General features: G+C 30.3%; 1 protein-coding gene across 2 annotated transcripts in view; it reads left to right on the forward strand.

Moving 5' to 3' along the window:
* Nucleotides 1-25,049, forward strand: part of Hap40 (Huntingtin-associated protein 40 kDa) — a 68,360-nt gene that overhangs the window by 26,098 nt on the left and 17,213 nt on the right. The window contains exons 4-8 of one of the 2 annotated variants that reach the window (XM_035352833.2): nt 281-399; nt 5,233-5,524; nt 8,387-8,444; nt 15,142-15,201; nt 20,012-20,103. In XM_035352833.2, the coding sequence (XP_035208724.1) occupies nt 311-399; nt 5,233-5,524; nt 8,387-8,444; nt 15,142-15,201; nt 20,012-20,103 (591 nt within the window). In that variant the 5' untranslated portion in view covers nt 281-310. The remainder of the gene's footprint in view (nt 1-280; nt 400-5,232; nt 5,525-8,386; nt 8,445-15,141; nt 15,202-20,011; nt 20,104-25,049) is intronic. The other variant, XM_035352832.2, reaches the window with a different exon arrangement.

Consider the following 25,049-nt stretch of genomic DNA (forward strand, 5'->3'; position numbering starts at 1 on the left):
TAACTGGTAAGAAAAATGAAAGTAGGCAAATTTCATTGCATGAGTAATGACTGTTTGTCAAATTATTAAGTCATCGTAATTTAAAATTTTTGCAATTTTTGGTTTTGGTTTTAGTTATAAGATCAGTTTTCTGTGTTTTAAAATATTATTCATTTAGTATACTTGAGGAAATTTATAAAATCAGTCTTTTCGTAAAATCTTTCATTTTATTATAATATTCTTTGTGATTAATTTGTAATTGTTTTATGTTATGTCATCATCATCATCCATGGCACGACAGCCCAGGTTAGGCCAAGGCCTTCTGTACTAGATGTTTCCAATCATCTCTACTAGCATCCCAAATCCCCCAATCTTAGTTTTAAGGACTAAACAGTCTTCCTCTACAGCATTTATCCAAGTGTAGGTCTTCCTTTTCTTCTTGTGTTACTTAGTCTAACTGAAATATTTCTTTTAGTAAGTTACTGTCATTCATACGGATAACATGCCCAGCCCAGATGAGGCGGCTTATTTTAATGTAATCAACCACATCTGGCTCTTTAAATATTTGGTATAATTTAGTGTTGCATCTTATACGCTAGGTACCATTTTCCAGAATTCTCCAAAAACACTTTTCAAGACCTTGTGTTCAAAAGTACCCAAGATCCCTTTCTCCTTCATGGTCATAGTCCAGGTCTTCAAAGCATGTAAGCACAGGACAAATTAGGGTAGAGTGATAGCTTTGTCTTTCCATATAAAAAGCTAAATAAAAGTGTTAATCCATAAAAAACTTTATTAGCTGCAACAGTAGGTCAGATAGGATTAAAATTGTTTTTGTTAAGCATCAATCCCAGATATATGAAATTTGTAAGCATTTTATGATATATAGTAGGGATGGGCAAACTTTTTCAGTTGTGGGCCAAAAATCGAAAAAAAAACTTTGGCGGGCCAAGATAAATTTTCTAAAATTTTAAAAACAATATACAAGTATTACAATTTAAATATGTTAAGGGGATGAATGAAATTGCAATTTCATTTTTAAAAGTTCCTTATATCGAGTTTCTAAGTGAGATGTACTGATTTTAAGGAACGAGGCAAATGCTCATCTGTCAGTCTGCTTCTGAAATAATTCTTTCTAAGTTTCTTAGTTGAAGACACTTGTTCACATATATAAGAGGATGCAAACATAGCCCTGATTTTCTTGGCGTGAGATATTAAATTTGGGAAACTTACTTTCGATAATGATTTATAAAACTCTAACTTTGGCACATTAAGAAACAACTGCTTGAGATGATTGTTAGATTGCAACTCAATTAATTAAAGCTGCAAATCTGACCTCACTGCTTCACAGTTTACATTGAAAGGCATGGTAAAAATATCCAATTCTGTTTGAATGGCACTGAAGTCTTGAAATCTTTATTCTATCCGCGGGCCGGATAGAAACTTCCTGCGGGCCATAGTTTGCCGATTCCTCTTATACAGCATTATTATAAATGTATTCTTAATATAGCATTATTAATAAACTAATCCACCACATTTAATTATTTTCCTTTTGACATATTCCAAGGCCTTTGAATAAAATAAATTCAATTACTTGCATATTAAAGAAAACACCTTGATACAATTGGCAGACTTGTTATAGGTGAAAAGGTAGAAGTTACTTATTGGGTCCAAGTTGGTTGCTTTTGCACCTTTTTTTGGCATACTTTAAAAGTTTAAAATACTTTTAATAATTAAATAAGAATTACATGATTTATTAAAAAAATAAAACACATTCTTATCCAATTCTTTCTGTAATTTTTTTCCCTTTATTCTTCTTCCCAAGTACACAGCGATCTGTTTTTGCTTAAGAAAGATGTCAGAAAATTGTGAAAATTTGGCTTTATGCAAAACTTAACAACAGTGGCTATCTAGGAAATGCATTTCCATGTTGTACCCTTTAGAAAATTTCCAGCAAGATTATGTATTCCTGCAGAAATTTCACTGCAGTTTCATCATTGCTAACAAATTCCATAAGCTTGTTATATGCCTTTTTCGGAAAAGACACATAATTAAATTTTCCTCACTACCTAACCTAGACAAAAAATTGCGTTGTGTATTAGCCGTAAAGACCATAAATCTGTAAACTGGTGGGTGTCAGTAGTAAAGTAAAATAAAACATACCATTCATTTCATTCAAATATAAAAATATGAATTTATTTTATTTTTTCCTCAAAGTAGTATTGCATCCAATAGGTTAAAATCTTAGAGCATAATATGGCTATTATAATCAGTTAAAGAAAAAAAAAATTACCCTTCCCGGGGAGATAAAAAAAAAAGAAAAGCAATTAACAATTTTCCTTGACAAACAGTGTAACCATTTTTTATTTTAAACACTAGTTATTAACACTGGTATTAAAGAACACTTTCAGATTTCAAAACAAAAGTACTTAATTATTGCAAATTTTCCAATTAACACAATAACACTAGGATTACTGGGATTAAATTAGATTTTACAAAACTAAAGAAAGCAAATCATCTTGATTATAACATTATAATAATGCTAGGATGACAGGGCAAACATTGGAGTACAAACATTTGTTTTTTCCCTTTTTTCTTAAGCAGAAAATCATTCTAATGAAAAATTACAAGAACTATTAATTGCACACAACCGGTTCGGATGTAAGTTAATTAACTTTTTATTGCACAGTTTTAAATTATTTAATTATCATCAAGAAGAAAACAACTTTAACAAATTCTCTAGGAGTAAACAAAATTAGAATTTACGTTAACAAATTCTTGCCAACAGAATTAAGGAATGTTTTCTCAAGCCGTCTGAGAAACTAAACAATTAATCTTAACAAAATTAAATTAACCTAATTAATCAATTATCTTTAATTAAAATCAATTTACTTTAACAATCTATTTAAGAACTCCCTTTTATTTTCCAATAGGTTCTAAGTTACTACTCCGCTTGTACTTAAAAAAAATTCTAAAACATGGAGAACTATTATTCCGTCAACCAATTACTTAGCTAATCAAATTAAGTTGAAAATTAATTTAAAGAAAAACAGACTTATCTTCCATGATCCGTCCAAAGTCAGGAGCTCCCTCATCAGCTATAGCGCATGGGAATTCTAGTTAAGTTGAAAATAACATGAACAGTCCAAAAGTTCTTCGGAATGTCGATTACTAATGTCTTTTAAGCAGGAACAGTTCTATGGTCTTAAAGCAGGAACAATAAAAGGCTGGAGAATGACTCGGTGTCACAAGTTCAACTTAAATTAAGGCACAGAAATCCTAGTTTATTACGTTAAAATTTACCCCATTCCATTGTGTGTTTCAGCGCATTTGCAAGTAATGAGTGAAAGAAGTTACCAATCTTTCGTACAAAAATTCCCATTTAAAATTAAACCAAACAGTACAATTAATTAATTGAAATACACATTGTGTAGCATAAATTTAAAATATTTAATAAATTAAATTTTGATAAGCAGTAATTAAATAAATCGAAGATTTTCCTACAAGCTCATAGTTAAAAACTAAGTTTAAGGCAAAAATGTCATGACTTGTTTATAATAAGCGTTTGAACTCGGAGTATGACAAAAAGAATGTGTACAAAAATGGTAGCATTGCTTGATTGTTATGAGCATGGTTGCCAGCACAATGATTACCAGAGTTTGGTACAATCTGAAAATTTGACGAAATTTGTCGGTGGTTGAATTAAAGCGTAATTACTTAAGCCCATTATGCAAATTAATAATCTCCATCATTGATAGTCATATACTCCAAAATTACCGTTTCTGCAGAAGAATAAAATTTTATGGAATTGGAGCTGCTGTTCTTAGAGATAATATTATATTAGATTCCTTAGAGATTGTATTATATGTATATATTTAGTGTTTTTATTATCAGTATAATACAGGGTGTCTGAATCAAATGTATCTATTTTGAACAGTCTATTAAAAAACAAAGTTTTAGTGCTATGAGGTCATTATTGGCCACGTGTGGGAGTTGACTTCGTAGAATTTGGTGACAATATTTTTTTCTTGTGCTTTTGCTGAGCCGACAAACAGAAACATGAAGAAAGAGAAGGCACAAATTGTTTTCTGGTATGCAGAGCTAAATCCATAGTAAAAGTGCAAAAAATGTTTCAAGCAGTTTATAAAAAAAATCCACTCCAAGCTAAGAGCATAAAAAAGTGGCCTAAAACATTTCTCAAAATGGGAAGTGTCTGGAAAAGATCCAGGGGTGATCGGCTTTCACATTCCGATTCACATGAGGAAGAAGTTCGACAAGCTTTCGTTCGGAGCTTGTCAGTCGATCAGGCAGGCAGCTTCTGAATTATATGTGCCACGATCAACTATTCATGATGTGCTGCATCAAAAATTGAGGTTGCATGCATCTAAAATGCAGATTGTGCAGAAACTGCAACCAAATGATGGGCTGCAGCAAGCAGCATTTGCTGTGGAGATGTTATCTCGCATCAAAAATGAACGCAGTTTTCTAAACTACATCTTTTTTTCAGACAAAGCTACATTTCATGTTAGCGACAACATTAATAAGCATAAATGCAGAATTTGGGGCTCAGAAAATTCCCATTCACTACACAAATTGGAATGGAGCAGCCCAAAAATCAATATTTGGTGTGCTCTATCACATGATATATGATATAGTCATAGGACCATTTTTCTTTGCTGAGACGTCTGTGATGGCAAACATTTACTTGGACATGTTACAAATTTACACAATACTCCAAATGCAACATTTACAACCCGCTGTTATCTTCCAACAAGATGAAGCCCCTCCTTACTGGGGCAAGCATGTTAGTGCATGTTTACTAGATATAACTTTTCCTAACCGATGGATAGGACACGGTGGCCCAAATGCCTGGCCACCAACATCTCTTGACGTGACACCTCTCGGTTTCTTCTTTTGGAGCTATGGGGAAGACAGTCTACTCGGGGAACATCCATGACCTTTGAGCCTCCATAACCGCGGCTATTGCTACTGTGACTCCAGAAATGCTACACCGGACATGGCTGGAACTGGAGTACCGGTTGGACATTCTCAGGGCTACTAAGGGAGCTCACATGGAATTGTACTGATTGTTTAATGAAAACTTTCTGAGTATTGTTATCTAATTTTATAGTTTTCTTATGCTTTTAAACTTTCTGTTAAGTAGAGCGACCTCTCCAAATTAGGTACATTTGATTCAGACACCCCGTATATTATAACAAATGCTGAATCACCATGTAAATTATTTTTAAATTTTAGATGTGAACGTTCAGATGGAAATGCTATTTTTGAATCACAGAATTTACTGCATGCTGCAAGGCTGTTTTTGGAAGCTGAGCAGCTTAATCATGAGCTGCTTTGTCCTTCATATAGTGAACATCTGCAAGCAGCTCTTAGTGCGTATGGTGATTGTGTCAAAGTGTATCTTGACAGTCAGCAACATGCTCTGGCTGCAGCTCTGTTATTAGAAGTCGGACAGTCATTAAAGCAACTTGGTCGGATCAGTCAAGCTATATCATATTTTATAAGAGCTGCTGAATTGCATCGTTCAGTATGTTAGCTTCACAGTTTTTTTCTTTTAAATTTTTTACTTTGAATAAGCACTTTAATTTTTGTTGTTTTTAAATTTGTATAAAATCAGAGAAGCATGCAGTTTATTTTTTATAAGAATATAAAGATATTTTAAGTGCATTTGAAACTGAGCCTCAAAGTTGTTTATTTAGAATCTTAGTTGTTCTTTGCTTAAAAAGAGAAAGATTTTATAATTTCTATTAAGGCAGTGTTTTTCAAATTTCTCTCATATGTGTATCTTATTAAATGAGAACATTATTACATGTCAGTTATATATATGTTATAACTATTTTACATTTTATGACACTGAATTTTTAACAAAAAGTACAGTTATTTAAAAAATAATTTTACAAGAAATTTTCTAAGAATATCAAGCGTATTAACTGCAACAACAAGTCTCTTTATTTCAGGTAGGATGTATAATGTATTGTCTAAGCATACAATGCATGTATTGTATCAACACATATTTAGGTACAATAAATTAAATCATAAACTATTTATATAGGTGCTCTTATTATGGCATACTGCTGAAGCACTTTGCTTTAATGCAGAAGCTGTGCTCTGTAATGGAACTTGTAATGGATTTTAACTTTGTTTCAAGAAATTCCAAATAAATATAAATATTATACATATAAATAAAATATAAATTTAAACAAATTTAAATTCTTAATAAATATGTATAAAAGTAAAAAAGTAAAAAAGCAAATTTAAATTCAAAAAAGGAAAAAAGCCAAAATAATTTAAAATAATTTAAAAATATGCAAACATGTAAAAGATTTAATTCTTGAACTAATCTACAATATCATTTAAATTCAGAAGCATAAACAAATCAAGTGCAATATCTATCCATGAAAATAAATCTACTAATTTAATAAATTAAAATGCAGACTCCAACACTAATTTAGTAGGTAAGTTAGAATTAAAACTTACTATTTACTTGCTTTAAGTAATTTTTTAAAAATTTTTTATGTAGTATCTAAGTATTTTCTAAATATGAAATTATATTTTTAAATATATATTTATTTTAAAAATTGTGAATTAGTTCTTTTTGTTTCTTTTTGTTTTTTATTTCTTATTGGTTTTTATGGATTATGTATAGTTCTTTTATAGTTTCTTTTTATTGATATGCATATTCGTGTAGGGGAAGTTTCTGTAGACAAGGATTTCTAAAATACATTGGTTTCTAGACTTTTTTATTATTTTATAAAAAATTAATTAAAAAAAAATTTAATTTTTTAAGAAAAAGTTTAATTCTTGACTTTACTTGCTTGTTTCTCAAAAGACTTAATTAGTATTTTCCTTTTTGAACTTTAATTCTTAAATGTTAATACTTAAATGTTAATTTCTAAAGTACCACTTTATTGGAATTACTTTTGGTTTTGACTTTTACCCTTGCCTGCATGAATGACGAAACACGAATTGAATGATTGGAGACTTAGGTTTGGAGGCAACTTCCCCTTGATAAGTCTGTCTCCTGCCTACTCTATGATCATTCACATATGCATTTTTTAAAAAAAATTGTTTAATTTAATTTTAATTTATTAAATTATTAGATTTATTTTCATGGATAGATTTTGCACTTGATTTGCTTATGCTTCTGAATTTAAATGATATTGTAGATTAGTTCGAGAATTAAATCTTTTACGTGTTTGCATATTTTTAAATTATTTTAAATTATTTTGGCTTTTTTCCTTTTTTGAATTTAAATTTGCTTTTTTACTTTTTTACTTTTATATGTATTTATTAAGAATTTAAATTTGTTTAAATTTAAATTTCATTCCTTGCAGCAATCGCGCAAAGAATATTTAATTAAATATGTATTTAAACTTAATTTTTTAATTAAACTCAATTTATTCTTATAAATAAAATATTATGTATGTGTTAAATATTCTTTTGAAGTGCATAAAAGATTTAATATCAGTATGCAAAAATTTTTTAATGTTTGTAGTTTCATTTTGCTGATATAATTACCAAAGGTATTTAGATTTTTTAATATACATATAATTAAGTTAAAAAAATGCATATTTATTTCCTGAGTTTGCTAATATTTGAATTGAGATTTTATCAAGAAGGTTTTGCATTTCATTTTTACATATGTTCCTGATCCTTTACACTGTAGCTATTATTAGCATGAATTTTGCTACTTATAAGATTTTAAAACTACTTCCTGCTGTGATTGATGAATGCAGTGTTCTATTCAGTAGGTTTTTCACAGATGATCCATTTTGTTTTAGAAGCAGTCCTCTTTCAATGTTAATACTAAATAAGGAAGCATAAAATGGCATTTGATACACTTTATTGGGTTATATTTTTACCTATGTTGAATTTTAGATTGCTTTGTTTCTTAAGATGTGATCTATAAATTTTAAGGTCATATGCAACTGCAATCTTAAATTTATGAAGTGCCATTAAAAAAAATAGCTTCTTATAATTTTGATTGATTTCCAACCTTGCTGTAATTTTATACAGTTTTTGAAACATTTTATTTATTTATTTATTTTGAATTTACATCAGTGTCTGAAATTTAATGTTTCACATTATTACTTGCTTTGGTTATTTAGATGCTTTTATGAAGGATTTTTCAACTCTGGATTAATTTTTATGAGTTAAAGATTTAATTAAATCCTATGAAAACAATATCTGAAGTAGGTATAAGGATAAAAAAGCATTATTATTCATTGACATTTATTGTACATAATCTGAGTAGCATGTATAGTGTTTCCACTTTATTGAAAAAGCAATGTCTTAATTTAGTTAAATCAAATCAATATTTTTAGTAAGTTTTTTTTAATTGTGTTTACATTTTATGCGACTGATAGATTTTTCCCCTTCTTCCATTTAGTGTGCTTTAGATTATTTGAATGACCTTAAAGAAATCAGTGACTGTCGAATACGATTAGGTAAAATCTTAAGATGCATTTATTACTAAATAATGTTTCATTTTTTCTTGACTAGAAGTTTTGGTTTATGAATTTAAAAATTCAGTATTAAGTATAATTCTGAACTAGAACGTAGTGAAACCTTTCATGGCAATAGCTTTCTAAGGAAGACTACCTCTGACCACCAGTATTTCTGAAAATATTATAAGATAATCAAATTCAGCATCATCAATGGTCATGTTCTAAGGCAATAACCTGTATAGAAATACCAAAGTAATATAGAATTTATATAGAACTAGCAGCTTTGCTGCCAGCCTTCGTCTGGCTTTTAAATGTACTGGAAAAATGGCTGAAGGAAACACCAAACGTTAAATTTAAAACTGCGTAGAATTTTACTCTGCAGAGCAACTTTATAAAAAAAAGTTATTATGTATAACAAAATTCAATGAAATAAGCAATATCCCTTAATACAAATATTAATTATCCTAACAAATAAATTAACCAACTTCCCTTTGAAAAATCTTAAGAGCTGAAATGGTATAAAGGAAGTTAAGAACTTTGTTTCCTAAAAAAATCACTCAAAACTTTTCAGTATCTTAAAAACAGTGAAATGAGCAATAAATAACATAAAAGAATAAAAAAAAATCTGAAAAGCAAAGTATAATTAATGATGTTTTATCTTATATTTTCAAGAGAAAAAAAATTGCAATGAAATAAGCTATATCCCTTAATACAAATATTAATTATCCTAATAAAAAATTCACCAACTTGCCGTTGAAGAAAAAAATCATGCAAAACTTTTCAATATATTACAAACAGTGAAATAAGGAAAAAAATAACATGAAAGCAACTCAAAAAAAGCATAAAATTCCACACAGAAGTTTACTCTGTAGAACACTTTATAAAAAAAAATCAATAAAAATATATTATATATATATATAAATGATAATGAAATATGCCAATCTCTTAAAAACAGTGACATAAGAAATATGATGAAAAATTGTTGCCAAACCCATATTTCTAAAAGAATGAAACTATTCAAAATGATGCGATTTCATCAAAAATCTATCAACAACAATAATAAAGGAAAATTGTTGCCAAAATCACATTTTTAAAGATGTGAGAAGTGAACTCGGAAGCTTCATTTAAAAATTTTTTTAAAAATACAAAATATTATCATTTTTCCAAATTTCTTTTTGTAAAAGCAGTCGCAAAGATGAAAGTTTAACGTATCCAAAAATCAAAGAAAAATAAACTGAAAATAACCTTTTTAAAAATAAACTTTTATTTTTATAAATAATAAAGAAAAATAACCTTTTTAAAAATAAACTTTTTTAGAAAAAATCCCGTTGAAAAGGTATTAAGCTCACTTAGTTAAATTAATTCATATTTAATTGATTTATTGAAACACAAAATTTATTTTAAGTTCATAAAATAGCTAAGTACCTACGTTTCATGGCGATGAGAAAATGGAGTGTGTAGAGTAAAATCTCACTTTCCTATAGCCTATTATGTCTCAAAATGACGCAATTTCGTCACAAAACATAAAGTAAAAAAAATTCTAATTCAAATTTCGAAAAAATCGCTTCGAAGTGCACTGGCTCTTGTCTAGATGCACCTATGTACAAAATTTCGCAGCCGTGGGTCTATTAGCTTACGCGCAGCGCAAACGAAAGACACACACACATACACCCACAGACAGACTCTTTCTTTTATTATATGTAAAGATGGTATATATTAATTTATTATTAGAATTGTATAGAATGGTACTTTATATATTTGATTAAGTCAAACACTGACCCTAGGAAATCAAAAAATTGAAATAAATGAAAAGGGAAAATTTATGAATTGAGGATAAAGAATAAATTTTACATCATTTAATTGTTCAGTTGCTGGCATCAAATGATTTAGATTTATCATCACTTTATTCTCTGCTGTTGTCTTACTGAAGATTTTTGTTTGTGCTTTCAAGTGTGTTCAAATGATTTTTTAGTATACCAGTGATGACTTTTCTAGAAATAATTATATTCTATGCATCGTCAGCATTTGAAATAAACTAGAATGCATCATAGTTTTGAAATCAAAAGCATTTGTTCTTTTCTGAAGAGTTAGCTCAAGTACTTTTTTTTAACTTGTCCTTGAATAACATTTTGAAGCAATCATTAAGGAACTGAGGTAATTCCATCTGGAATAATAGTTATCCAAATTTTCTCTATACTGCTGGTGTATGATCTAAATAAGATTCCAAGGCAAGAAGACTTGAAAACAAGGTTTCAGAATGACATTGCTACACCAGCTGAACCCATTTTATTACGATGTCTCAGTAACCCACCCACTTTCATTTGTTTTTGATGATGCTTTTATCATGCTTTCCAGAAATATCCCTGAATTTTGTGCAGTCTTGTATTTGAATGCAATGAATGGAGACAATTTAGGTCCTTCATCAGTGCATGTGAACATAACATTCATGTGCAGTTTTTACTTCTCATCTATATAATTTTAAATCTTTCCCCCTTTTTTTTTATTCTTTTTTATAATTTGCTGGCATGTCGTATTATACCAAAGTTTGGTCATCATTTCTTATCTGAACAAGGAGATAAATCTCTTCAGTGTTCTACTTTATTATGAAGTCCTAAAATTCTACCAATTTCTTCTTACAATTTCCTGGCTACTTCTGTGAAATCGATATATGGTTAAGATATGACGCTAAAACTTTTGAGTCGTAATGCTGAGTTTAATCCAGAGCTCACTTTAAAATTGTTAATTTTCTGTTTTCAAACAATTTTTTAACTTTAATTTGAATTATTTTGGCATCCATAAGTAGATATTTCTTATGACACTTGAAACAACTTTCACTGCATAGTGTAAACCATGTTTTGATCACAGGTTGTTTCTCTTTTGCATGTAAATATGGTTTTTCTCTTTCTTCACCATCTGATAGTATTACTATAATTCCATAAAATTTTTGCACAGCCAGATTTGATGTCTTCTATTTAACAAAATTACTTTGTTTTAAAATTCGTAGTATAATGACATTATACTCCCAATTACATGAATGTCTTGTTATAGAACAACAGCAAAAATTCTCAGTTAATAATACAAAATTGGTTATTCAACTTTTACATACTCAACAGTGCATACAAAAGTTCATGAAAACTTTTCTGCAAGACCTGTGATCATATTTTTTTGTTTTCTTTTTTTAAATTTTTCATATGCATTGTTAAATTGTGCCACCTACTTTACGGACTGTATTAATGATACCAGTTGTAGGCAAAGGGCACTTTTTGAACCATGAAAAAGTTAAAAAAAAAAAAAAATGAATAATAAATAAATAAAAGAAAAAGAAAATCTGAAAGGTTTCAGATTTTACATATAGTACCTTTTTTTAACATTTTGTGTGTTACCTTTATTTATTAAATATCATTTCTTTGCATTTAAATCATAAAATTCAGTTCAAGAATAATATCACAAAATAATTTTAAATTGAGCATATCTTTAGAATTTCCGATACAGTCTCAAGCACTGGAGATAAAAATGTTTCTTCTGTACAACTTTGCTATTAGTCGCTTTGAAATCCTTAAGTTTGCTAATCAAAAATTCATTAAAGTTTTACAAAATATGAAATCAATAATAAAACAAATTTCAGATTTGGGCTTCCAGATGCCCATATTCGCAGTAGGATTACGTCATTCAAAATTGGATGTCTCTAGGTACTGTTGTTTTATCACAATCCAAAAAACATACATACATTTATGCAGATTCTTCACTGTTTAATTTCTTTAAATATAACACAAGGGGATAATATTTGGTGGCAACAGTTTGAAAAGTGAAGCAGACAAAATCACAAAACGAAAACAGTAGTCCCTCAGGGACAAAACCCTCTTTGGACTAAAAAGCAGCAACAAAAAAAAAAGTTCAATTTGTAATCAGACAAATTTAATAGTCATTTTAGAGAAGTTTCACTGTATTAATGAAATATTTTTGTGAAATTCATTGCTGGGTAAGCATATAAATACATATCAGTCAATGAAATATTTATATTCTTTTGAATGTAAACACACTATATTGTGGAGTAATTTTAGTAGTACTTTTAGTAATTGTTATGTTTAGCTATCTGCCATATTCAGTAATTGATCATGAATTGTTATATTTAGAGATCTGTTATGTTCAATAAAAATAAAAATAAAATTAATATTCACCATGTCAAAATTGATATTCCTTCACTGAAGAACTTGAAATTTATGTTTTTATGTTTTGCACTTTTGAAAGTTTAAATAAAATGGGAACAGCATGGGAAGGTTAAAGGGATTGATGATTAAATATTTTGACCCAAGAGTACCTAAGTAGTTAAAATCATTGACTGTGGATAAGTTGCATCTAAGGTTCAATTACTAGTAACAGAATGTGGTACCTTTTTGCACATTTTTGTGAGTATATAAACCAATTTCATATCAATGCAAGTCTTTTTTTTTAATGCTTTTTTTATAATGCTTTCATCGTGTGGAGAACTTTTGAACATTTTGTTATTAATTATTGTATCCACCAAGCCTCCCCCTTTTTTAAAATAAATTTGCTGGTGGTGGATTCAGTTTCAATAACTGTCTTATGAGCTTAAAATGGCTTAGAAAGTGGAAGTAGTTCATTTAGTATTTTTTGATTTTGCTGTGAGCATCTAAATTAGCAAACTATTTCATTTAATTTTTCATTTTTATAGTGGGCTATTCATTTTTTCTTCATCATATTGCAAGTTAGAAATTCTTAAGAGGTTTGTTGTAGTTTTTAAAATGTAAGTTTTTTAACATTTATTTTCTGTTAGGCTCTTTATTTTTCCCCTAAGTTTATGCTATCACTTAAGTAATTTTTCTGAAATAGTTAACATATTATTATCTTTTGTCAGCTTCAAGATTTGATTATTGCTTGACAATGTTCAAATTCTCTTTCTTTAATATTTAAACTTTAAAAAAATTGTACAAGTTAAATTACTAATTAATATTACTTTTTGTGTGCATGTCATGTGTTTGTTTTAAGTGCTCGTTCAGTATATCAGAAACACAAATTTAAAAGAATTATATTAACATGCACACATATTAAAAAACACTAAAAAAGGACTTATTTAAGCGTGTCACCTGTGGCCAAGCGATATAGTCTTTGAACACTAGTAATTAATTCTAGGGTTTGAATCCTGGCAAATGGGCTGGCTACATGAGCACTTTCATGGTTTTTCCCTTGCATAACATGTATATAAACCAGTTTCCCTTAGAAAGCCTGTCACAAAGGCATCCCTACTCTTAGGCAGATAGCCCTAGTGTGCTGTGCTGTAACCTAATAAACCAAACCAAATCAACCTACTTAAGCACATAAAAAAAATTCCTGTTTATAAAGAGGTGGAAATATAAAATTATGTGCTTAAGTAGGTCAAGGTTAAAATTGTAATAATTAATTTTTGAAGGCAAAGAAAAAGTCAAAGGAAATTTGCAGAAATTAAAAAATAGTAACTGAAAACAGCAACTAATGTAAAACAATTCAATGGGAAAAAATGAAAAAAAAGAAAAAGAAAAAAATTTTAATAAAATAAATGCATAAGTGGCTACAATGAAATATTAAGCTGCAAAGAAATATAAAGAAAATTTGCTATTTTTGCCTTTGTAATTAGATGCAGAAAAACAATCAACAGAATCCAAAGTTGTGTTTCTGACATAGTAAAAAGAAATACCTGAAATTTTTAATAAAAGTATAAATTAAAATTGATAAAATTTAGAATTACTCATTTCAAAATTATTATTTTTATAGTTTTGAATAATATTATAATTATTCAATTTATATAATTATTCATATATAAAAAGCAAGAGAAAGAAGGAATAAATGTTTTTATTGATTTGATTTCATATAACTGTTCTTTCTTATTTAAATATTATTTATTTGTTTATTGATTTAAGAAGATATGAAATTTTTCTGGTTTATTTTTTGACTATGGCTATTTTCATATTTATTAACATGCTTGGATTAGTTTTAAAGCAAATAGCTATTAAATTTATATCTAATATGACTCTTATATAATAAAATTTTAAACTTTCCTTTTCATTCTAATATCAGAAATATGGCATTACTGAATTTTTCTACTATTCATTCTTTCTTCTCATATGAAGGGAATGGAAAAGATAAGTTAATTGTGTTTTTTATTCCTTCCCAAATATCCCATTAGCAGCCAAATGATAAAACTGCATAACATTGATAGTTTTACCAAATTTTAAATCTGTGCATATGGGCTGTTGTATGGGAGTTTTGTAGTTTTCGTTATGTTTAATGTGAATCTGAGTCAGTTCTTCTAAAACATTCTTCCTCAAAACTTCTTTCCTAACGCAGATAGCCATCAAATGTTATACTGTAATCTAAATAATCCTAATTCCAAACTTCTCAGATATTTTTCTGTTATTCTACTATACATTTGCATTTGGACTGTGTTCTCTCTTTTTGTTTGTTTTAATGCAGTTATTACATTTTCCATATTTTACTTCATTATGGCTTTTTTACTGTAATTTATATTGCTGTTTGGCATATTTGTTATTTTGTATTTTATTATTTTTCTTTAGCAGTATTGGCATTTTAGAATTTTTAGTATTACTTTTATTTTCTTTAATACATAATTAAAGATTAATTAAATTTGTGTATGTTTTTAATGTATAATTTTATTTTTAATCATTATTTAATAATTGTATAGGTGACTATGATGGAGCTTTAACAGTTCTGACTGAAATGCAGGTTATCGCTGAAAAAAGAGGTAAGAAGAAATTTAAATTTGTAGTATGTAGGGCATCCAGAAAGTATGTTTCCCTATTAAAAAAAAAGAATTTGCACTTTCAGGAACATATTTATTGGCAACAAGTACAGCAATGTTTTAGCTATTTTTCACATAATCATCACCAGAATTGAGACATTTGTTGTATCCTGAGATCATGTTTTGTATCCCTCTGTCATAGAACTCTGCCACCTCTGAATGGAACCAGTGTATGACAGACGTCTTCAGCTCTTCGTCGTTGCCAAAATGCTCACCAGAGGACAGGAATTTCTTGCATTTGAAGTGCAAGAAAACGTGAAAATCGCTGGGAAGATCAAGGCTGTAGGGTGGATGATCAAAAAACTCTCAGCCAAATTCCGTCGAAACAGCTGCTGTGCATCGAGCCGTATGTGGACAAGCATTGTCATAGAGGAGCAGAACACCTGTAGTAAGCATTCTACGCCTCTTGTTTTGAATGGCATGTTGCAATTTTCGCAGTGTTTCACAGTAACGGTCAGTGTTTACTGTTTCACCACGTGGAAAGAACTCAATGAGCAGAATGCTCTTCCTGTCCCAGAACACCGTGCACATCACTTTCCATACCGACAGCGTTTGTTTGAATTTTGTCCTGACCGGAGATCAACTATGCCACCAATGCATTGGTTGCTACTTGGTTTCCAGGGTGAAGTGCAAAATGCAAGTCTCATCGCCCGTGGCGATCCTGTCGAGGAACTCGTCGCCGTCATTTTGATACCGTTGCAAAAATGTCAGTGCTGCTCCTAAGCGTTCAATTTTGTGTTCGGGTGTCAGGTTTTTCGGCATCCACCTGGCACAGAATTTTTTTAACAGCAGGTGCTTAGTGATAATCTCATGCAACAAGGATCATGATATCTGCAGAAAATGGCTGCTTAGCTATGTAATCATGAAGCGATGCTTCTCCAACACACGCTGCCACACAAACTCAACAAGATCATCATTGATGAGGGACGGTTGCCCACTGCACTCTTCATCATGGACACTTTGATGACCTTTCGAAACCTGCCTACACCAACAACGCACCATCTGCTTACTCATGATGTCATCATGGACACTTTGATGACCTTTTGAAACCTGCCTACACCAGCAACTGACCATCTACTTACTCATGATGCCATAGACCTGACAGAGCTGACAATGAATTTCAATTGGCACAATGCTTTGTGCATTCAAGAACTTTATCACCGACCAAACCTCGCAGGTGGCGGGAGAAGGAATAAGAGCTTCCATTTTGGACCACTGCTACCATGCTACTGGCACAAGGCAGGACCTGTCTGGCTGACATATGATTGATATGTCATAGATCTGTTACGCATGCGCAAATGACACAGCTAATTATGTTTACTTTAAAGGGGAAAACATCGGGAAACTTACTTTCTGGATGTGCCTCGTATATTATATAATTACTGTATATTAATATATCATGATACATAAATTATTTTATATAATTATATAGAATATTTTAATTATGTATATATATTGCAAAAGTTATATATATACATATTTCCTTTTTCCTGAACTTTTTGGCCAAACTAGCAAGTTTGACATTTCGCCATTTTGTTCATCTTCTTAGTAAAATCTTCTCAGTAGTCATTTTGGAAAGCATTACCTTCTGATAAAGCAATTTTTGACCCTCAAATTCCGACATCCTTTTCTTCAAGAGCTCATTATTGGCATCCCAGAACGATTAAAAGAACACATAAGCTTTTCTACTCAGGTGACTATTCGTTTAAAAATGACTGTATTTACTTCTGATAACCTTTCTTCTCTGTAAAAACATGGCAAATTTTCGCAGCGGATCTTCGCAAATCATTCTTGCAAAGCCGCGCTTGTTTTTAGTAAGGTTTTTTGACTTGCTCTGTTCTTTATTTCAGATGATCTTTTAATATTTAGCAATTTGCTTTTTCAATTGCACATGTAATTCTTGTTCAATTTAAAATTTACACCTTTTCTAAAAAGTTTTTTTTCTTCTGAAAATATTGAGATACTCCTTTTTTAGTTGTACACAAGATTGTCTCAATAATTTTCAATTGCTGAGACTAATTTGAAATTTTGTACTTTTTTACATTGTATGACATTTTCGTATTATTTTTACAGTAATTTTCATCTTTTATAGAAAATTTCTTTTAAAGTCATTCTTGTATAACTTGTTTTTTAAAAAATCTTTCAAAATTCATTTTTTGTGTTAGACAACTAAAACTATTACGAAAAAGCAACAATGCAATGAGACTCTTAATTCTACTAATTCTATGACTATGTTCTACACTTCTCAGTCAATTAGTCGGAACGAAACTTGTTTTAGCTATCTAGTTGATCAACCTGGTATGGAGCTTCAAAACACTTTTCGCTTGACAAGTTCTGTTATGAAGCTCCAAACAAGGGAGATTAACCCATGTAATTGTGATTTCTTACTTTTTCTTTTTCTTTTTATACTTAACACATTAGATTAACTATTTGTTTTAGTGTTCTTGTTTTTTACCTTACTGCTATAATGTATTACAAAAAACTTTATGGAATTCATGTCTTCTTGCTGATTGGTTGGATACTCATCTAGACTTTTATGATTCATTTTAAATTTAGCAGCACTTAGCGCTAAGTTCTAACTTTTAGTACAACTGTGCTTACTTCACACTTGGTTGACTACTTCTTATTCTACTTGCATGTTATACACTCATGCTAGAAAAAGAGGAAAAAACACTAAAAGGAAAGAAACAAATCTAAAAAGAGAACATAAAACATACAATTTACACATGAGGTAGAGTTGCATCACTGAATGCAAATAGGCAACCAAAATTAGCATAAAAGGCAATCCTGCAATCACATCACACCACCTTAAAATAGGACATGCCTGACCTATGCGTCACTTTACAAACAGTGATAGTTCATTCTAATCTGAGGTAGCCCAAGCAGAAAGCATGAGCCGAAGACACCTTTTACATGATGAAATGTGTTGGAGGGCTGTTGGAATGTTGCAAGCTAGTGCAAGACAATCCACTGTTGAAAGAGAGAAAATCCGTATCCCACCAAACTGTGTCACATTAACTGCATGAAGGTGGACTGTATCTTTGGTGACATGTGGTTTGTGTCCCTTTTCCCCCATTGCACGTCAAAAAATGGTTGAATTGGGCCTGTGAACATTCCAGTTGGACACCAGAAAAGTGGGGCAACATGCTGAGTCTCAAGTTAACCTCTAGAAGCATTTCCGAAAGACAATGATATGGTGAGAGCCAGGGACACACTATTGGGGGCCAAGCATCATTGAAAGAGGCCATTACAGAGGAGGAGGCTTACTTGTCTGGGCTGGGATAGCAACGAATGGCTGCCCCGATCTCTGTGTAATTCCTGGTGGTTCTGGCACAGCCGCCCGATATCACAACGAAATTATACACCCTTTTGTGTGTCTCTTATTCCAACAATATGTACGAATGTGATATTTATGGACAATAATGCCTGCCCGCATAGAGCTTGAGTGCTGCAGAAATTATCTGGAGAATGACACCATTCCACATCTACAGTGGCCTGCTAGATCTCAGGACCTGAACTGCATAGAGCACATGTGAGACGCATTGGGACGACAGATAACAGGTAGCAGCATGCCGCCAAGCACCTTCTTTAAGCTTTGACATACATTACTACCAGAGTGGGTGCTATTACCATAACAAGCGATCAACAAGACTATTGCTAGCTTGCCTCACCATTGTCAAGCTTGCATTTCACCTAGAGGGTATCATACCTGTTATTAGCATGATGTTTCCATTGCACATTCTTTTGATCCATTTAGTCTTTTGCAAAGTGATGTTCGTAATACATGTGTGTGTCTTTTCTTTATTGTTCGTTATATGGTCTAGTAATGCCACAATCTCTTGGATTAGCTTTATAAGTATCCATAAAATAGTTTTCTGTTCGCTTGTTTTGCTTTTGTTGCCTATTTTTTTAGCACGAATGTATTACAGGATGTAAAATTGTCAGCTATTCTAACTGAAAGGCAGGTTATGTGTATTATTAAATAATGAAGTATTTGTATGCATGTTCCTTTATGGACAATGCCTGCCCGCATAGAGCTTGAGTGCTGCAGAAATTACATGAAAAACAGCACTTAGAGTCAATAAATTCTGAACACACTTAGTATTTCATGTGCATCTCAAAGCTCAAATTTTGAATTAAAAAAAAAAATATTTTACATTTCTTTTGAGCATAATGGAATCTTGACTAACAAACTGAGCGATTTTAAAGCAATGATTTCCCATTACCTGAAATAAAATATTTTTATTGTCTATGCACCAGTGTTTTGCCTTGCAGCAAAATGTAAGTTATTTGAATTGGCTTTCAAATTTAGTCTTTCTGTTGTTGATTAACAAAGTAAGCAATTTAAAAGCAATGATTCTTCATCTCCATAATTAATTAATTAGCTAATTAATTCTCCATTAATTACTTAGCTGGACCCATGAATCATGAGTAGTGACAGAATGTATAATTATTTTTCATATTTTATTTAGGTTTTGTTTATTTTTCTTCAGTTATTCATCCCTTTTCATAAGAGAATAGAGGTATAAAAGATTTCATTTTTGCAATAGTGGAAAAAAATAATTTTTTCTCTCTCTTTCTTTTCCGCGTCTATTATGAAAGTAAATGGTTTGCTAAAAATTGAATACTACTTTAAAGGGAAATCTCTTTCATCTTAAAGAATTCTCTGACTTTGATTATCTTTGGTAATAAAATTTTGCATTTAGTATTTAAAATAACCTAGTAATTTATGCAATGAATTATTGGTATTTAGGTGTAAAAGAAAATGGTGAACGTATTGGTGCTTTCACATCAATTTTAAATAATGTAGAAATTTCAAGGATCTTGCTGCTATTATTACTGAAGGTAAAAACTGAATACTTAATACTTAATACTATATAAGTATTTACTGAATACTTAATACTATATAAGTGAAGTTAATTTAATTGAAATGTTTTAAGATGTTTAGACAAATAAAAATTAGAGCTTATTTTCTATTTGCCTTTCTTTTTATTTATTTAACTTTACATTTATGTAATTAATTATAATAACTGCTGACTTATTTAATTAACTATTTGTTTATTTATTAACTGTTATAAGGGATATTTGTTTATACATTTCTTTTTGTTAAAATGATGCAGAATCTCAAAATTGTTATTGAAAAATTCATTTTTATTTGATTTATAATTTTATATATAATAATACTAGTGGAGAATGATTAATAATTTCAGTTAAACTGGCAAATCCATTAATTTTATAAATAACTACAAATAAAAATCATTCTAGTGAATATATCGGGTCAGTCCATAAGTTTGTGCACATTAAGAGTAAGCGTGGAATTCACTATGACGCATTTACTAAAACAATACAATTTTGAACCTGTTGAAACTTGTCATCGTTTGACTCAAACACATTTTAGTACCCATAGAAGATGAATATGGATATTCAGTACAAACGTGCTGTGCTACATTTTTTATTTTTGTGTGGTGAATCTGCCAGGTTTCCAGCGATAAAAATTAATAGTGTACGTGCTGAACACACTATCAGTGTAAGGACTGCCCAGAAATGGTTTAAAAAATTTAAAGTTGGAAAAAGCAGCATTGATGATGAAACCTGGTCAGGACTTTTGAACTGTTAGAACCAAATCAAGTGATTAATTCAGAATTTTATAGTGAACAACTTTGCCGTCTAAACTCAGAATTGATCAAAAAATGCCCACGATTGATGAATATCAAGAAAGTGTTGTTTCATCATGATAACACTAGACCGCATACGGCTCGAACAACGCTGCAAAAAATTAGTGAATTTAATTGGGAGCTTTTGCAACATCGTGCTTACTCCCAGATATTGCTCCAAGTGATTTTCACTTATTCCATGCCTTACAAAATTTTTTACTGGGAAAAAAATTAAATTCTAAAAGGATGAACAATGAACTTTTAAAATGAATGAATGATGAACTTCTAAACAAGGAACTTTCAAGTTGTTTTTGCATCAAAACCAGTCTTTCTACAGCAATGGCATAAAAAAGCTGCCTGTAAGATGGCGAGACATTGTAGTTAATGGAGGAAAATATATAATTGATTAAAATGTTAAATTTTATTTTTTTATATTTAAAATTTTACCAAAAAAGTGCACGAATTTATGGACTAGCCCAGTACTTTTCAGAACATGATTCAAGGTATTTGTAATGCTAGTTTGTAATAATGATAATATATTCTGTGATTTGAAACTTAGTTATTTATGTTTGAAATAATACTTTTTTGTGCATTTTTTTAAAACTTTTTATGAAGATCTAATTTTGAATTTTTAAAATAAAAATTTTGCATTTTGTCACTTGACTGTGAAAGTTGGCGCTTGTTGACCATAAAAGGTGGCCGAGACCCGCCTCAAACTTGCACCAATCATTTCAGCACAATTATATGATACAGATGACTCATGTTTAGTTAAATAATCACAGATCACTCTTAATTTATTAATATAATCAACAGATACAAATTACTATTGCAGCTTGTAAATGTCTCAAATAAGTATGAGCCCAAGCTTTGAAATTATCTGTTAAACAAATTGATTAAATTTTGTGCTAATCATTCCAGGAACCAAAAATCCATAATGGCATTTAAAACAGCAACAAAATATTATCTTCTTTGTGAACTTGGTGCCGCATAATTTGATTAAATCTGAAGTTGTACTATTCGACTCTGCAGTATTTTTTATTGTGTCATTTTCCCAAATCCCAGAGTCTTTCAGTATTTTCAGCATGTGTACTAGTATTAGGATCTACAAAATTATATTAATGATTAACTTTAAAATATTCAAATTCTGCTACTCAAATTTCATAAGTTTGTAGGCCTTCCAAAACAATTATCGATAAAAATGAAGCAGCTCATATATTTCCACTCTGGCATATCAAGAATTAATCAGAGTTATGTAAAATGAAAGCAAAGATCTTACGTGTAGGCAGTGATGTCAAGTTTCTCCATTTTTGATGAAAAATCTCATTGTTTGGGTACAATGTTTATTTGCTTAAATCAGGGTTTCTTAAACTTTTTGGTGTGGGGACCCCATAATATTTATGAAAATTTTGTGGGACCCTCCCCCATAAGTATTGCGCAAATCCGACATGCGTGTGAATGAAACTATCAGTTTCTTAACTTCTACTGTAACTATTGCAGTTTTAGGTCATTAACTTTAATTTTTAAATTAAAATGAATGTTTCTATTAAAAAAAAAATATGTTGAAACATTTTGATTTTTTCTTTGTCTGTATTGTCTTATCTTTATCTATTTTCAGATACATTATGTAAAAATGTTTGGTAATTGTGAAATAATGATAAATTAAAGAAATATCAAAATTGCTAAAATTTTTCCAACCTCCTACTGCAGGTCCCCACAACCCTAGTTGGGGTCACAACCCACAGTTTAGGAAACTCTGATTTAAATGGTCAATGCAATGTAAGAAGCAAAATATTAGTTTATTTTTTATTATAATTGTAATTTGTTTAACGAAATTACAAGGTCATGCCTTTCAGATATATTCTTTTTTCAAATATGTAAAAATTTTTTTTTTTTTTTTTTTTTGTGAAATGTAAGAAAGATTGAACATAAACCTAGTAATAATATATCAAAAATTTTAAATATATTGTAAAATTTTAATTTTAATAATTTAATGGCTTGGCATGCTTTATAATATGGCACTTCTTTCACTGAAGTTCATGATGTAAAATGTGCTGTTAAATGTGTTGCATTTTTTGTAATTTCTACTTAATCTTTATATATATATATATATATATATATATATATATATTGACTTTATATATTATTTGCTTTATTTATTTAAAGTGCTTTCAAAAATTCAGTAACAGTGTTGATAAGAGCAGTGGTCTCAAATTGGCAATCTGCAGGCTGCATGCAGCCTCCAAAGCAGTTTTAAGCTGCCCGTGAATACATTTCAATTATGTATTTGTTATAACACAGTGTTGCAAAAATTTAAAGATTTTAGTCATTTCAAGTCCAAGTTTATATGAATTTCATAATCATTAAAAAGTAAAGTGAATAATGCTCTAGAAAATCTGTAAATTAAGCTAATTCATTTACAGATATAAATCGTTTTTAAAAAATTTGTAGGTTCAGATTTGTCTAACTATTATTCTTACTTTTTTTTTAATATAAAAATGAGTGTGCACAGTTATGAATTTTTTGCATTGAGAATAAATGCTTTGTTTGGGAATACATTTATATGTGAACAGTTTTTTCCCTTTATTTTGACAGTTAAAAATTAATAAGAAAGGAACTGATTGACTATATCTTTAGTCTATACATCTATATCTATAGTCTGTGATGAAAAGGATTTCTAGAAATTTTTCTCCAGTAAATGGGCATCATACAAACAAATTTTGTATTTACATGCAAAATTTATAATTATTTACTTACAAACGTGTGTATTTTAATTTATGTATGGAGGAAAACTTTAATAAATAAGAAAAATTGTCATTATTTATTTTCAAATTTTTTCCCCACTTGGAAAGTTTTCATAATTTTTTTAATTTGAATTTGAATTAAAGTAGGTTATTTAATGATTAAATATACTATACTTATTTGAATCAAATATTAGTCTGAAGTTGTTGCTTTTGCTCTGGTTTCTGATGAAGTCAGACAAGATCCAAAAGACCTGCAAACCTGCTTGACCTAAGAAAGTCGAGCACAAGGAGGGTATTGAAGTAAATATCCTCCCCAGACAGGCCCAAGCAACTTAATATGTGCTCTGCAGATGCCTGATGTTCTCAGCACTTGGTGCATGTGGCAAAGATTTTCATACCCTCCTTGAAAGAGAGGCTTATAATATGACCATTGGCAATACGTGAGAGCACAGTTCGGGAGCACCTGTCGCATTCAAGGGTTAGAGTCCAACCAGGCTTGCCTCCCAGGTACCAGAGATGGGTGGGACAGCACCAACTACTCCAACATAATTTGTGATGCTTTCAGAGAAAATAAGATTTGAAAACAGCTGAGGGAAACAGATTTGAAACAGAGGAGGGATTTAAAAAGCCACAGCCCTCCTTTGCTAGTTTGTCTTCCATTTCGTTGCCATAAAGATCCACGTGGGATGGGATCCACTGAAAATAGATATGATGCTGAGAAAGTAGGTGTAGTTTTTGTAGGACAGAGATACTAGTCTTATCGCCCTTGTAAATCCAGTTACTAAGATATTGGAGTGAGCTTTGACTATCACAGCAGTCGCCAACCGCTGGTCCGTGAAAACATTTTGATAGTCCACAGAAAAATTGGAACGTTATTTATATTTTTATGAAGATTAAGTTTAAAAAATGACGAGTAACAAAACCTGTAATGGAATTGCAGTTTCAGTTTGAGACCTCTGGATAAGAGAATAAAACAAAAATGAGTGTTTTTTAACAATTTACTAAAAGCTAATGGAATTTAGGATGAGATCTTCTTATGTTCGTAATATCAAACAGCAGGAAAGAAAGCCATAGCATTTAATTTCTGGGTCTGGTATTTCCAAAAGTATTTAATACTTGACAGATACTTAAAAAAAGGGGGTAACTGAGTTCAAACATTTGGATATTGTGTTATGTAAATGGTTCAAGAGATTTTAAAGCCATAACAGGACTTTTGATATTAAAAGCTAAGCAATTTTACCTTAAAATAAATTTGATAAAAGATAGCAGTGTATTGGAAGGTTTGTTGAAGAAGGGATGATTTTCCATTTAATATAAAACATGACATGTATACATTAGATCAGGGGTTTCCAACCTTTTTGTCCCTAAGAGCACATTCTAGAATATCTGTTGGAAG

The sequence above is a fragment of the Stegodyphus dumicola genome, chromosome 3 (genome assembly GCF_044657685.1).
Source record: "Stegodyphus dumicola isolate Sdum_Otavi_A_Nest chromosome 3, ASM4465768v1".
NCBI classification, from domain to species: domain Eukaryota; kingdom Metazoa; phylum Arthropoda; class Arachnida; order Araneae; family Eresidae; genus Stegodyphus; species Stegodyphus dumicola.